The sequence below is a fragment of the Salvelinus namaycush genome, chromosome 4 (genome assembly GCF_016432855.1).
Source record: "Salvelinus namaycush isolate Seneca chromosome 4, SaNama_1.0, whole genome shotgun sequence".
In the NCBI taxonomy this organism is placed as follows: domain Eukaryota; kingdom Metazoa; phylum Chordata; class Actinopteri; order Salmoniformes; family Salmonidae; genus Salvelinus; species Salvelinus namaycush.
The window spans coordinates 21,147,393-21,162,353 of NC_052310.1; the positions used below are offsets into that span (position 1 = coordinate 21,147,393).

Sequence of the window (14,961 nt, forward strand, 5' to 3'; positions counted from 1 at the left end):
GCGTTCTTATTTTGTCACCCCCTTTCCCCTGTTCTTGTGTCCTCTCTGCAGAGCGTGAGATGGAGTGGTTTCCCGTTTGGGGGGGTGACCTCGGCCATAGGGAAACTGGCAAGCCACTGCCACCTCAGCACTTACAGCCCTCAGGTGAAGGCCTGTATGAGGACGTTTTGTGAATGTCTTTTTAGCAACCAGAGACAGATGTCTTTATTTGGTTGACTGGATGTTTTACCAGATAACCAAACTATGACGTCCATGACATCAGATGTCTTTACCTGCATGTAACAGAGACCAGTTGGTTGTATTTGAGTTATATCCGGTCTTCTAACCCAGAAAACCAGTTTAAAGGCAGGAAATAACGTCATTAAGACGTCAGGGGCCACATTTTACCCGCTTAGGAAGAGTAAGAACCGGAATTTGAATTGGGCAACTGTCTTAGGTGGCTCTGGTCACATAAACGGCAAACACCCATTTACTCACATTACCAAACTATCTCTGTCCCATTGTCTATCTATGGGGTTAATGAACTGAGCACGATAGCGTGCTGCTGCTATGTCGGATAGCTGAGAAAGGGCCATGTTTGGGAATAGGCATGGTCACGTTCTTTCACAGTTTACTCACTACAAAAATAACTGCTTGAAAGTTGGTGAGGCCAAATATACTGGCAGGCACAAAAAGGTCTCTCACACACTCATGTAAACATAGCCTCACACACACACACACAAACATTGTCACATAACCACAACACACACACAAGTACATGCTCGCACACAAACACACACGCACACACACACACACACACACACACACACACACACACACACACACACACACACACACACACACACACACACACACACACACACACACACACACACACACACACACACACACACACACAGACAGACAAAGACAGAGGGCCGCACAGGATTTGTGTTTGGCCAGCTGCTGGGTAGAGGCAGTGTCTCAGGCCATGGTCACAATCTTGTCTGGGATATTTAAGGCCAGCTCGTGAGGTTGCCAACAATCCACACTGGCTTCACACAAATTGATGGTGATGGATATTCACTTTCATGTTTCATTCACCCTCACTCTGACGTTAATGTTGTGGTTAGCTGAATACATACAGGCCTGATCTAGAGTATAACTTTTTGGATACAATTGTATGGGCTTGAAGAGAGATAGCATTGTTAGACTGATTCTGACATGGGACACCAGGTGAACATACTTTCTGGCCGAACAATAGCTAGGTCTCCATCCAATTGGCGACAGATTTTTATGGGAATATTCTAAAATACGGATAAAGAAAATATTCCCACCAGTGGTGTGTTTCCACCAAACTGTTGACTTTTCGCTTAAGTTTTTATGTACCAAATAAAAATGTAAAGTTCAATGTGTTTCCGTCGCATTTTCAACTCTACTGATAGTATTGTCACAAAAACGGTTGCGTTAAATAGCAACTATGCCTCCTCTGGTCTTGACACGTCCGCTCTAGTCAACAGCTGGCAGATACAGTGCGGTTGGCTAGTCTACATGATGCGATTATTATGGATAAGAGCAAGAATATTTTATATTTGTCAAACGGCAGGCAAGCATCGATCATCATGTCACCAGAATAAGACCCTCGATATTTATTGGAAAGGAGCATCAAGATCACCGTGCACTTTCACCACCCTGTGAAGTTCATCAAAACTTATTTCATCTGTAACTGCATCGTTTCCTGAGTCATAGCGGGAAGACCACACACCATATCATCGCATGACTCCCAAGTTTACTTCGATATGAAGGTTATTATATAAATATTTGGCGATGAAGGCATTTCCACTGCTGTTTCTCACATAAATAATTTGACCGACAATAAAAGATCCCACCATGTCGAAACGAACAAATTATCTGTCGACATTTATAAAATTGTACCGAAACTTCCTGTTTCCATCACAGCTGGTACCACAGAGCTTGAGGTGGCCGGTAATTCAATCAATTGTAGTTAGTGGATTTTCCAAATATTGCTTTGAGAAGTTGAATTTGCACAGCTGTATGTCCTGGATGGAGGGAGTTATGGAAAATCCACTATCAGGAAATTATTGAATACCAGACCAGGGTCAGCCACACAATCTCCATAGACAAACAATGGCAGTAGAATGACCTTACTGAAGAGCTCAGTGACTTTCAACGTGGCACCGTCATAGGATGCCACCTTTCCGACAAGTCAGATCATCACATTTGTCTGCCCTGCTAAAGCTGCTCCGGTCAACAGTAAGTGCTGCTATTGTGAAGTGGAAACGTTAGGCCACACAAGCTCACAGAACAGGACCGCTGAAGCGCATGACGCGTAAGAATGGTCTGTCCTCGGTTGCAACACTCACTACCGAGTTCCAAACTGCCTCTGGAAGCAATGTCAGCACAAGAACTGTTCGTCAGGGAGCTTCATGAAATGGGTTTCTATGGCTGAGCAGCAGCACACAAGCCTAAGATCACCATGCGCAATGCCAAGCATCGGCTGGAGTGGTGTAAAGCTCGCCGCCATTGGACTCTAGAGCAGTGGAAATGCGTTCTCTGGAGCGATGAATCACGCTTCACCATCTGGCAGTCCGACGGACGAATCTGGGTTTGGTGAATGCCAGGAGAACGCTACCTGCCCCAATGCATAGTGCCAACTGTAATGTTTGGTGGAGGAGCAATAAGGGTCTGGGGCTGTTTTTCGTGTTTCGGGCTAGGCCCCTTAGTTCCAGTGAAGGGAAATAGTAATGCTACAGCATATGAGATTCTAGACGATTCTGTGCTTCCAACTTTGTGGCAACAGTTTGGGGAAGGCCCTTTCCTATTTCAGCATGACAGTGCCCCCATGCACAAAGTGAAGTCCATACTGAAATGGTTTGTCGAGATCGGTTTGGAAGAACTTGAATGGCCTGCACAGAACCCTGAGCTCAACCCCATTGAACACCTTTGAAATTAATTGGATGCCGACTGCGAGCTAGGCCTAATCGCCCAACATCAGTGCCCGACCTCACTAATGCTCTTGTGACTGAATGAAAGTAAGTCCCCGCAGCAATGTTCCAACATCTAGTAGAAAGCATTGCCAGAAGAGTGGAGGCTGTTATAGCAGCAAATGGGGGACTAACTCCATATTAATGCCCATGATTTTGGAATGAGATGTTCGACGAGCAGGTGTCCACATACTTTTGTTAAGGTAGTGTGTGTATGTCTAATACTTTCAAATACCTGTGCCGAGGTTGATGTACACTTGTTTGCTTGTACAATTGAACCAATATAATAGTCCCAAAAGTGCAAACTCCATGCTAAATCAAGCACACCTCAAAGAGGTATTTGACCCTGGGTTGTGTTCATTAAGCACCAAATGGAGGAACACAGACGGAAACTGGCTGGGACTACTATGACTTGCCCAATAAGAAATGCGAATTTTTTAATTGCAAATAGTTTCAAAACGTTTTTCGTTGCGTGCTCTAATGAACTTGACCTGCATGTAAGTTTGTTGAATAGCTGCCGCAGACTCATACTAAAAACCCTATGGTTCCTCTCTTCCAGACCAAACTGGCCCTGCAGAAGCAGCTGTCCAAGGCCCTGTCGGCAGGTTTCCTGGCCAGCCACATGAACCCGGCCACCCTTTGCACCATGGCCTCCAATCCTCTGACCCTGCGGGGCCCCCCGGGGCCAGGCCACACACCCCTCATCCAGACCCCCCTGCTCAGCCCCGCACTCTTCAGGCCCGCCCCGGGGCCACTGAGGGCCACTCACAGGCCCATCATCTTCTCTCCGTACTAGCCAAGCTTGGACTAGCCTGGATCAAATTGGCATACATTTACATTTTAGTAGAGCAGACGATCTAGCCCAGCCTTTCTAGATGAAAAATAAGGACCTAAGTGGAGCTACTCTGAGGCCCTGTCCAGAAACAACCCTTTACCCTCCCACCTTGGCAGTTGTGTACAGTACTGTATATCATTTTATACTGTATAAAATGATTAGATAGGTACTGTATGTAAGCAATACGGTTGGAGCTCCACTTTGACTTCTAATAGGCTAAGTGGAATGTTCACCCTATCGCTGAAACCCATCAAATCCTTTCAGATCTTCACAAGTGCACAGAGGTTAAGGGTTGATTTTGGACAGGACCTAAAACATCTATGCAGCCAATGAGAGCAGAGCAGCGTGCCACCAAGTCCAACATGCAAAACCGCTTACTGGCTACGGTGCTACACACTGGAGAACCAGAGATGGCCGTGGCGTTTCAGCCACAAAATTGCTGCCCCTCTCTCCCGTTGGCTCTCTGAAGACTGTCGACTGCATGCTCCAACTTGGTCTGGAGGACCCTCTTTGAAGCCATAGCGACGAACGATCAAGTTGTATTTGTTTTGTGCTATTTATTAGATGACGATAGAGAAGTAGGCCTATATTTATGTCACGTATAGTGTGCGTTGCCGATGTCCCCTCGCTTTAGGATTTTCCAAACAGTTTCACTCTGGGAGTAGGCCCACACTGTCAGATTTCCCTTGTCCAGTATTAGTCTATCACCTTTTGTCAAGGATACTGTTTAATTTGTTTTGTGCTTTCAGCTAAGGTACTTTTCAACTAACACTTTCATTGAAACCCGGTATTAAATCCCAAAAGAGCTAACCTAGCTAGGTAGAGTATCCACCGCATTCACGGTAAATGCTACATACTGTATGTCGGCTCAATCGGAAAGGACTTTCAAATGTCAATTCGCTATAACGCGGATCTACCTAAACGGTTTGAAGCCTGGCTTTGGTCTGGGAACATGATGCACGATGCCAATGTGAGACCCCGAGTCCCAGCAACCACAGACCCATCAGACAACACATTATTAGTCATTCTGTGTGGCTCAGGCAACGGCATGGTCATGTGTTCAATTCTCGCAGGGAACACATACACGTACTAAAGAATGTATGCACTCACTGTACTTCAAGTCGCTCTGGATAAATGATGTATACCCTGCTCTCAGCATTTGACAGAGAAATATACATAAATGTAGCTGGTCCCAGATCTGTATATGCTTTCAAGATATTCAGAGGAGCTGGCTCAAGCAGATCTGAAGTCAGGTTAACATTGATGGGTATAAGAAGGTATCGATGAGGTAAGGGTCACGCTCTCTCGTGCTCTTTATTTTCCCTCTTTCTCCCTTTCTTCCCTGTGTAAAAAGCAGTATTAGTACAGCCGCAATCAGCCCCCCACTCAAACCTGATGGAGAATATTTTACTTCAGGGAAACAGGACTAAAGAGACAGAGAGAAGGGGGAGAGAGAGTGAGAGAAGCCTGCGTTCAAAACACCCATAATCTGGGGCTTATTCAGGAGGGTGCAACGTCACAGAACATTTATCATTTAGCATAGAAGTACAGTACCAGTCAAAAGTTTGGACACACCTACTCATTCAATGGTTTTTCTTAATTTTTTACTATTTTCTACATTGTAGAATAATAGTGGAGACATCAAAACTATGAAATAACACATATGGAATCATGTAGTAACCAAAAAAGTGTTAAACAAATAAAATATATTTGAGATTTTAGATTCTTAAGTAGCCACCCTTTGCCTTGATGACAGCTTTGCACACTCTTGGCATTCTCTCAACCAGCTTCACCTGGTTGAGAGTTCCCACATATGCTGAGCACTTGTTGGCTGCTTTTCCATAACTCTGCGTTCCAACTCATCCGAAACCATCTCAATTGGGTTGAGGTCGGGTGATTGTGGAGGCCAGGTCATCTGATGCAGCACTCCATCACTCTCCATCTTGGTCAAATAGCTCGCACACAGCTTGTAGGTGTGTTGGGTCATTGTCCTGTTGAAAAACAAATGATAGTCCCACTAAGCGCAAACCAGATGGGATGGCGTATCGCTGCAGAAGGCTGTGGTAGCCATGATGGTTAAGTGTGCCTTGAATTCTAAATAAATCACAGACAGTGTCACCAGCAAAGCACCATCACACCTCCTCCCCAATGCTTCACGTTGGGAACCACACATGCAGAGATCATCCATTCACCTACTCTGCGTCTCACAAAGACACGGCGGTTGGAACCACAAATCTAAAATTTGGACTCATCAGACCAAAGGACAGATTTCCACTGGTCTAATGTCCATTGCTCATGTTTCTTGGCCCAAGCAAGTCTCTTCTTATTATTGGTGTCCTTTAGTAGTGGTTTCTTTGCAGCAATTCTACCATCAAGGGCTAATTCACGCAGTCTCCTCTGAACAGTTGATGTTGAGATGTGTCTGTTACTTGAACTCTGTGAAGCATTTATTTGGGCTGCAATTTCTGAGGCTGGTAACTCTAATGAACTTATCCTCTGCAGCAGAGGTTACTCTGGGTCTTCCTTTCCTGTGGCGGACCTCTTGAGAGGACCGCTTGATGGTTTTTGCGACTGCACTTAAAGAGACTTTTAAAGTTCTTGAAATGTTCCGTATTGACTGACCTTCATGTCTTAAAGTAATGATGGACTGTTGTTTCTCTTTGCTTATTTGAGCTGTTCTTGCCATAATATGGACTTAGCTATCTTCTGACTTAGCTATAGCTATCTTCTGTATACCACCACTACCTTGTCATACAATTGATTGGCTCAAACGCATTAAGAAGGAAAGAAATTCAACAAATTAACTTTTAACAAGGTACACCTGTTAATTGAAATGCATTCCAGGTGACAACCTCATGAAGCTGGTTGAGATAATTCCAAGAGTGTGTCAAGCTGTCATCAAGGCAAAAGGTACTGTAGCTACTTTGAAGAATCTGAAATATAAAATATATTTTGATTTAACACATTTTTGGCTACTACATGATTCCATTTGTGTTATTTCATAGTTTTGATGTCTTCACTATTATTCTACAATGTAGAAAATAGTAAAAATAAAGAAAAACCCTTGAATGAGTAGGTGAGTCCAAACTTTTGACTGGTACTGTATATCACATAGATAAGCAGTCCTCTTTGTCATAGGGAATAAGAAATCATGCCCACTCTATACGGTGCATTTCTATCTGCAAAGTTCTGAAACGTTTCACTCTTTTGAACAATCTCCAGATGCCACCAAGCACACTCTGTTGATGGGAGTCTGAAGTACAGGAGCTCCTCGTTAACAAGTGGGAATCATGTCCTGATGCTTTAGCCTGATAATGTGTAGTATGAGGACTTAATTTTAAAAAGTCGCTCCTCTCAATCACTTTATGTTAATTCCTGAGGAAGTTGGTAAGTGTTTTCACAGAAGGGGACTATTGAAGATGTAACACCGCTGTAGTTTTAAGCCCCTGCTATTCCTCAGTGTTGTATCCTGTGTTCTAAATGATTGTGCTGAAATATTGTAGCCTAAGCAATATTACGTCATTTTAAAGTTGTATTTAAGTGTCATCCGGTGCACTACATGGGTAGCTTAATTTTCCATCCATTGCAATAATGTAAATTGGTATTCATAAAGAACATGTCGATATGATGTCTGTATCGTTGTACATGACCTTATATAGAATACAGATTTTTCATAGAAATGTGTCTCCTGTGTTACTTTACTGTAGAGTGCCTCTTGTTGTTACGCACAATTGTAAGGATACAATTACTCTCTGGCTGTGACTGACCAATCATGCCCTCTGCTGGCCATGCCCTTTGCTGACATCTGAGTTCACACAGAACCAGGAAGCCACCTTCAACAGAATACAAGCCACTCCCTCCTACTCCTCAGAAAACTAAACTTATCTCTGGTTCTCTTGCTATGTTTGTTAGTGTGTGCATCAAAATGGCAGAGGCCATGGCCTCAATCAGTGACCTTTATCCCAAGGCCTGTTCTAAACAGAAACACTATGCTTTCTGAGGTGGTGGAGAAACTGAAGAAGACAGGAGTTCAAGCTGCTCCCCCTTCTCTGTTCTTTGCTGGACCTGGAGATTTGGAGAGAACTAAAAGCCGTGATGTCCTGCCTGGTCTCTTATTGTGAGACTCACCTCCAGCCTTACAATGAAGTCGCTCCATTAAAGAAGCACAAGCTAGTCAAAGCCTCCACACAACTACTGGAGGTTTTTAATGGATGAACATCAAAGCCATTAGACTCAGCTACAGCAGAAAGGACTGAGAAACAGGTAAGGATGGGAACTCCACAGTTATATTTGCAGTTGAAGTCGGAAGTTTACATACACCTTAGCCAAATGCATTTAAACTCAGTTCTTTCACAATTCCTGACATTTAATCCAAGTAAAAATTCCCTTTTTTAGGTCAGTTAGGATCACCACTATATTTTAAGAATGTGAAATGTCAGAATAATAGTACAGAGGATGATTTATTGCAGCTTTTATTTCTAAACATTCCCAGTGGGTCAGAAGTTTACATACACTCAATTAGTATTTTGTAGCATTGCCTTTAACTTGTTTAACTTGGGTCAAACGTTTCAGGTAGCCTTCCACAAGCTTCCCACAATAAATTGGGTGAATTTTGGCCCATTCCTCCTGACAGAGCTGGTGTAACTGAGTCAGGTTTCTAGGCCTCCTTGCTCGCACACGCTTTTTCAGTTCTGCCCACAAATTTTCTATAGGATTGAGGTCAGGGCTTTGTGATGGCCACTCCAATACCTTGACTTTGTTGTCCTTAAGCCATTTTGCTACAAATTTGGAAGTTTGCTTGGGGTCATTGTCCATTTGGAAGACCCATTTGCGACCAAGCGTTAACTTCCTGACTGATGTCTTGAGATGTTGCCTCAATATATCCACATAATTTTCCTTTCCTCATGATGCCAACTATTTTGTGAAGTGCACCAGTCCCTCCTGCAGCAAAGCACCCCCACAACATGATGCTGCCACCCCCGTGCTTCACGGTTGGGATGGTGTTATTCGGCCTGCAAGCATCCCCCTTCTTCCTCCAAATTATGGCCAAACAGTTCTATTTTTGTTTCATCAGACCAGAGGACATTTCTCCAAAAAGTACAATCTTTGTCCCCATGTGCAGTTGCAAACCGTAGTCTGGCTTTTTTATGGCGGTTTTGGAGCAGTGGCTTCTTCCTTGCTGAGCGGCCTTTCAGGTTATGTTGATATAGGACTCGCTTTACTGTGGATATAGATACTTTTGTACCTGTTTCCTCCAGCATCTTCACAAGGTCCTTTGCTGTTGTTCTGGGATTGATTCTGACTTTTTGCACAAAAGTACATTCTTCTCTAGGAGACAGAACGCGTCTCCTTCCTGAGCGGTATGACGGCTGCGTGGTCCCATGGTGTTAATACTTGCATATTATTGTTTGTACAGATGAACGTGGTACCTTCATGCTTTTGGAAATTGCTCCCAAGGATGAACCAGACTTGTTGAGGTCCACAATTTTTTTCTGGGGTCTTGGCTGATTTCTTTTGATTTTCCCATGATGTCAAGCAAGGAGGCACTGAGTTTGAAGGTAGGCCTTGAAATACATCCACAGGTACACCTCCAATTGACTACAGTGATGTCATTTAGCCTATCAGAAGCTTCTAAAGCCATGACATCATTTTCTGGAATTTTCCAAGCTGTTTAAAGGCACAGTCAACTTAGTGCATGTAAACTTCTGACCCACTGGAATTGTGATACAGTGAATTATAAGTGAAATAATCTGTCTGTAAACAATTGTTGTAAAAAATACTTGTGTTGTGCACAAAGTAGATGTCCTAATCGGCTTGCCAAAACTATAGTTTGTTAACAAGAAATGTGTGGAGTGGTTGAAAAACGAGTTGTAATGACTCCAACCTAAGTGTATGTAAACTTCCGACTTCAAATGTCATATGCCTCAATAACTATGAGGAAGTGTTTTAGTCCAAGGTGATATAACTGAAAGAGAAAGAAAAATCTGGCAATGCTCAGAAATGTCAAAGTACACACAACCAATCAAATCAATTTTTATTTATCACATGCACCGAATACAACAGGTACCATGCAAATGCTTACTTACAGCCCTTAACCAACACTGCAGTTTTAATAAAATAGAGTTAAAAAAAGATTTACTAAATAAACTAAAGTAAAATAAATAAACAATAACGAGGCTATATATACTCAGCAAAAACAAAACGTCCTCTCACTGTCAACTATGTTTATTTTCAGCAAACTTAACATGTGTAAATATTTGTATGAACATAACAAGATTCAACAACTGAAACATAAACTGAACAAGTTCCACAGACATGTGACAAACAGAAATGGAATAATGTGTCCCTGAACAAAGGGTGGGTCAAAATCAAAAGTAGCAGTCAGTATCTGGTGTGGCCACCAGCTGCATTAAGTACTGCAGTGCATCTTCTCCTCATGGACTGCACCAGATTTGCCAGTTCTTGCTGTGAGATGTTACCCCACTCTTCCACCAAGGCACCTGCAAGTTCCTGTACATTTCTTGGGGGCATGGCCCTAGCCCTCACCCTCCGATCCAACAGGTCCCAGATGCGTGCTCAATGGGATTGAGATCCGGGCACTTCGCTGGCCATGGCAGAACACTGACATTCCTGTCTTGCAGGAAATCACTCACAGAACGATCAGTATGGCTGGTGGCATTGTCATGCTGCAGGGTCATATCGGGATGAGCCTGCAGGAAGGGTACCACATGAGGGAGGAGGATGTCTTCCCTGTAACGCACAGCATTGAGATTGCCTGCAATGGCAACAAGCTCAGTCCGATGATGCTGTGACACACCGCCCCAGACCATGACGGACCCTCCACCTCCAAATCGATCCCGCTCCAGAGTACAGGCCTCAGTGTAACGCTCATTCCTTTGACAATAATCACGAATCCGACCATCACCCCTGGTAGGAAAACAACGTGACTCGTCAGTGAAGAGCACTTTTTGCCAGTCCTGTCTGGTCCAGCGACGGTGGTTTTGTGCCCATAGGCGACGTGGTTGCCGGTTATGTCTGGTGAGGACCTGCCTTACAACAGGCCTACAAGCCCTCAATCCAGCCTCTCTCAGCCTATTGCGGACAGTCTGAGCACTGATGGAGGGATTGTGCGTTCCTGGTGTAACTCGGGCAGTTGTTGTTGCCATCCTGTACCTGTCCCGCAGGTGTGATGTTTGGATGTACCGATCCTGTGCAGGTGTTGTTACACATGGTCTGCCACTGCGAGGACGATCAGCCGTCCGTCCTGTCTCCCTGTAGTGCTGTCTTAGGCGTCTCACAGTACGGACATTGCAATTTATTGCCCTGGCCACATCTGCAGTCCTCATGCCTCCTTGCAGCATGCCTAAGGCACGTTCACGCAGATGAGCAGGGACCCTGGGCATCTTTCTTTTGGTGTTTTTCAGTCAGTAGAAAGGCCTCTTTAGTGTCCTAAGTTTTCATAACTGTGACCTTAATTGCCTACTGTCTGTAAGCTGTTAGTGTCTTAACAACCGTTCCACAGGTGCATGTTCATTAATTGTTTATGGTTCATTGAACAAGTATGAGAAACGGTGTTTAAACCCTTTACAATGAAGATCTGTGAAGTTATTTGGATTTCTACGAATTATCTTTCAAAGACAGGGTCCTGAAAAAGGGACATTTCTTTTTTTGCTGAGTTTACGTGGGGTACCTGAACCGCATCAATGTGAGGGGGTACTGCTTAGTCGAGGTAATTTGTACATGTAGGTAGTGGTAAAGGGTCTGCATAAATAATAAACACAGAGTAGCAGCAGTGTAAAAACGGGTAGGGCAATGCAAATAGTCTGGGTGGCCATTGTATTAATTGTTCAGCAGTCTCGTGGCTTGGGGGTAGAAGCTGTTAAGGAGCCTTTTGGACCTAGACTTGGAGCTCCGGTACCGCTTGCCGTGCGGTAGCAGAGGGACAAGTATATGACTTGGGTGACTAGAGTCTTTGACCATTTTTTGGGCCTTCCTCTGAGACTGCTTAGTATATAGGTCCTGGATGGCAGGAAACTTGGCCCCAGTGATGTGCTAGGCCGTACGCACTACCCTCTGTAGCGCCTTATGGTCGGATACCGAGCATTTGCCATACTAGGTAGTCAGGAAGTCCAGGATCCAGTTGCAGAGGGAGGTATTTAGTCCCAGGCTCCTTAGCTTAGTGATGAGCTTTGAGGTCACTATGGTGTTGAACGCTAAGCTGTAGTCAGTGAACAGCATTCTCACATAGGTGTTCCTTTTGTCTAGGTGGGAAAGGGCAGTGTGAAGTGCGATTGAGATAGATCCACAGATGCTGCTGTTGGAGTGGTATGGGAGTGGGTCTAGGGTTTCCGTGATGATGGCGTAGATGTGAGCCATGACCAGCTTTTCAAAGCACTTCATGGCTACCGTCGTGAGTGCTACGGAGCGGTAGACATTTAGGCAGGTTAACTTCCCTTTCTTGGGCACATGGACTATGGTGCGCTGCTTGAAACATGTAGGTATTACAGACTCAGTCAGGGAGAGGTTGAAAATGTCAGTGAAGACACTTGCCAGTTGGGCCACGCATGCTCTGAGTACACATCCTGGTTATCCGTCTGGCCCCGCAGCCTTGTGAGTGTTGACCTATTTTAAGGTCTTGCTCACATCTGCTACGGAGAGATTGATCACACAGTCGTCCTGAACAGCTGGTACTTTCATTGATACTTCAGTGTTGCTTACTTTGAAGCGAGCATAAAACTAATTTAGTTCGTCTGGTAGGCTCACTGGGCAGCTCGCGGCTGGGTTTCCCTTTGTTGTCCGAAATAGTTTGCAAGCCCTGCCACATCCGACGAGCATCATAGCTGGTGTAGTAGGATTCAATTTTAGTCCTGTATTGATACTTTGCCTGTTTGATGGTTCGTCTGAGGGCATAGCGGCATTTCTTTATAAGCATCCGGATTAGTGTCCCACTCATTGAAGCGGCAGCTCTAGCCTTTAGCTCAGTGCGGATGTTGCCTGTTATCCATGGCTTCTGGTTGGGATATGTACATACGGTCACTGTAGGGGCGACGTCGTCGATGCACTTATTGATGAAGCCGATGACTGAGGTGGTATACTCCTCAATGCAATTGGATGAATCCCGGAACATATTCCAGTCTGTGCTAGCAAAACAGTCCTACAGTGTAGCATCCACGTCGTCTGAACACTTCCGTATTGAGCGAGTCACTAGTACTTCCTGCTTTAGTTTTTGCTTGTAAGCAGGAATCAGGAGGATATAATTATCGTCAGATTTGCCAAATGTAGGGCGAGGAAGAGCTTTGTATGCGTCTCTGTGTGTGGAGTAAAGGTGGCCTAGAGTTTTTTTTCCTCATGTTGCACATGTGATATGCTGGTAGAAAGGATTTAAGTTTGGCTGCATTAAAGTCCCCGGCCACAAGAAGTGGTCGCTTCTGGATTTTCTTGTTTTCTTATGGCCAAATACAGCTCATTGAATGCAGTCTTAGTACCAGCATCGGTTAGTGGTGGTAAATAGACGGCTATGAAAAATATAGATGAAAACTCTATTGGTAGTGTGGTCTACAGCTTATCATGAGTGTGCAAAGCTGTCTATGCAAAGGGTTGCTACTTTGAAGAATCTCAAATATATTTTAGATTTAGATTTTTAACACTTTTTGGGGGGAATCTGCATGCTTACATATGTGTTATTTCGTAGTTTTGTTGGCTTCACTATTGTACTACAATGTAGAAAAAAATTAAGAAAAACCCTGCAATGAGTATGTGTGTCAACTTTAGACTGGTACTGTATATTTACATATACAGGCTGTCTGGGCTCCTGATGAGAACTGAGTGAATGGCCTGGTTGAAATGGACCTCCCTCGACTTTCTGTGTCCTAACAGCGCTCAGCACATGCAGCAGAGGCTGTGAGTGGATCTTTTCTGATCTGCTCCATTGAGAGAAGGCAAAGTAGCCCAGGAGGAAAGCTAAAGTGAGTCGGGCTGAAAGACTCCTGGAGCAACTGGAGCAGGAGGTGGCTGAGCTGAGGGGGAGAGCTGCTGAGCTGAAGCAGCTCTCACACACAGAGGATCACATCCATTTTTCTCCAGGTGACGTCACTAACTTAGCCGTTACATATGATAAGGTACATCTATCTCTAGATTTCATGGAAATGTGCTCAATCCCGTTTACTGTTTCCCTCTCTCTGTAGAGTTTCCAGTCTCACTGTGTCTCTCCTGGATCTAAAGCCTTACCCAGCATCATTGTCTATCCAGACGTCTCTTTTGAGCATCTGAGGAAATCAGTGTCTGAACTGTAAGATCGACTGCAGGACATATGCAAGGAGGAAATTGACAAGATATCTGGGAAAGGTTGGTAAATTGTATTTCAACACCAAGTAATATGTTTTGCTAGTCATAAAATAAAATCTAATAGGAACTGCATGAAACCCTCAAAAAGCTTACAAGTATAGAGGCCAACACTAGCCACACCCTCCACAGTTCCTGCCTGGAGCATCGCAGTGCGATGGCAGACAGATCTATTTTACCTAAGGCCAAAACAGAACGTTTCCGCAGATCCTTCTTACCATATGCTATGAGGCTTTTTGACACGAACACTTATTTATTTTTTAAATTCATTTATGATGTGCTGCTTTTAATGTCTGTGTGTCCTTGTTGTGGTTTATGGTGTATCTGTTGGTAATATATGTATTGGCTGGTGCATTCAAATTTCCCCTCTGGCGGATTAATAACGTACTATCTTACCTTGTATATGGTTAATGTTTATGAAATGGAATAGTTTGTCTTGTGAACTGAGTCTGTCTGTCGCCATAGTGACTACATTTCAGATTGACCACCTTGCTGAGCCCAAGACCAGAGAGGAGTTAAAACAAAATGTGAGTCAACAGGCAAACACAAACATATCTGTTTGGAGTATTTGGAATAAATATAACAAACAACATTAGCAAACAAACAAACAGAAGTGCATGACACACACACACACACACACACATAAAAGCATACATACAAGCGGAGACATGCATGCACACACACAAAAACATAAACAGGCGTGCATACATGTGCATGCATACACACGCTTACGAATGAATACATGGTCGCAAACATTGTCACTCACTTTATTGTTCATCTTCTTAGTCTCTTGCCAGCTGA

The 14,961-nt window shown here is 44.0% G+C and overlaps 1 protein-coding gene across 1 annotated transcript in view; it reads left to right on the plus strand.

Annotated features, from left to right (window-relative positions):
- The window catches only part of LOC120045777 (zinc finger protein 385C-like), a 75,776-nt gene extending 71,996 nt beyond the window's left edge, over positions 1–3,780 (plus strand). The window contains exons 10-11 of the mRNA XM_038990707.1: positions 52–144; positions 3,544–3,780. Coding sequence (XP_038846635.1) covers positions 52–144; positions 3,544–3,780 — 330 coding nt within the window. The remainder of the gene's footprint in view (positions 1–51; positions 145–3,543) is intronic.
- The last annotated feature ends 11,181 nt before the right edge of the window (positions 3,781–14,961 follow it).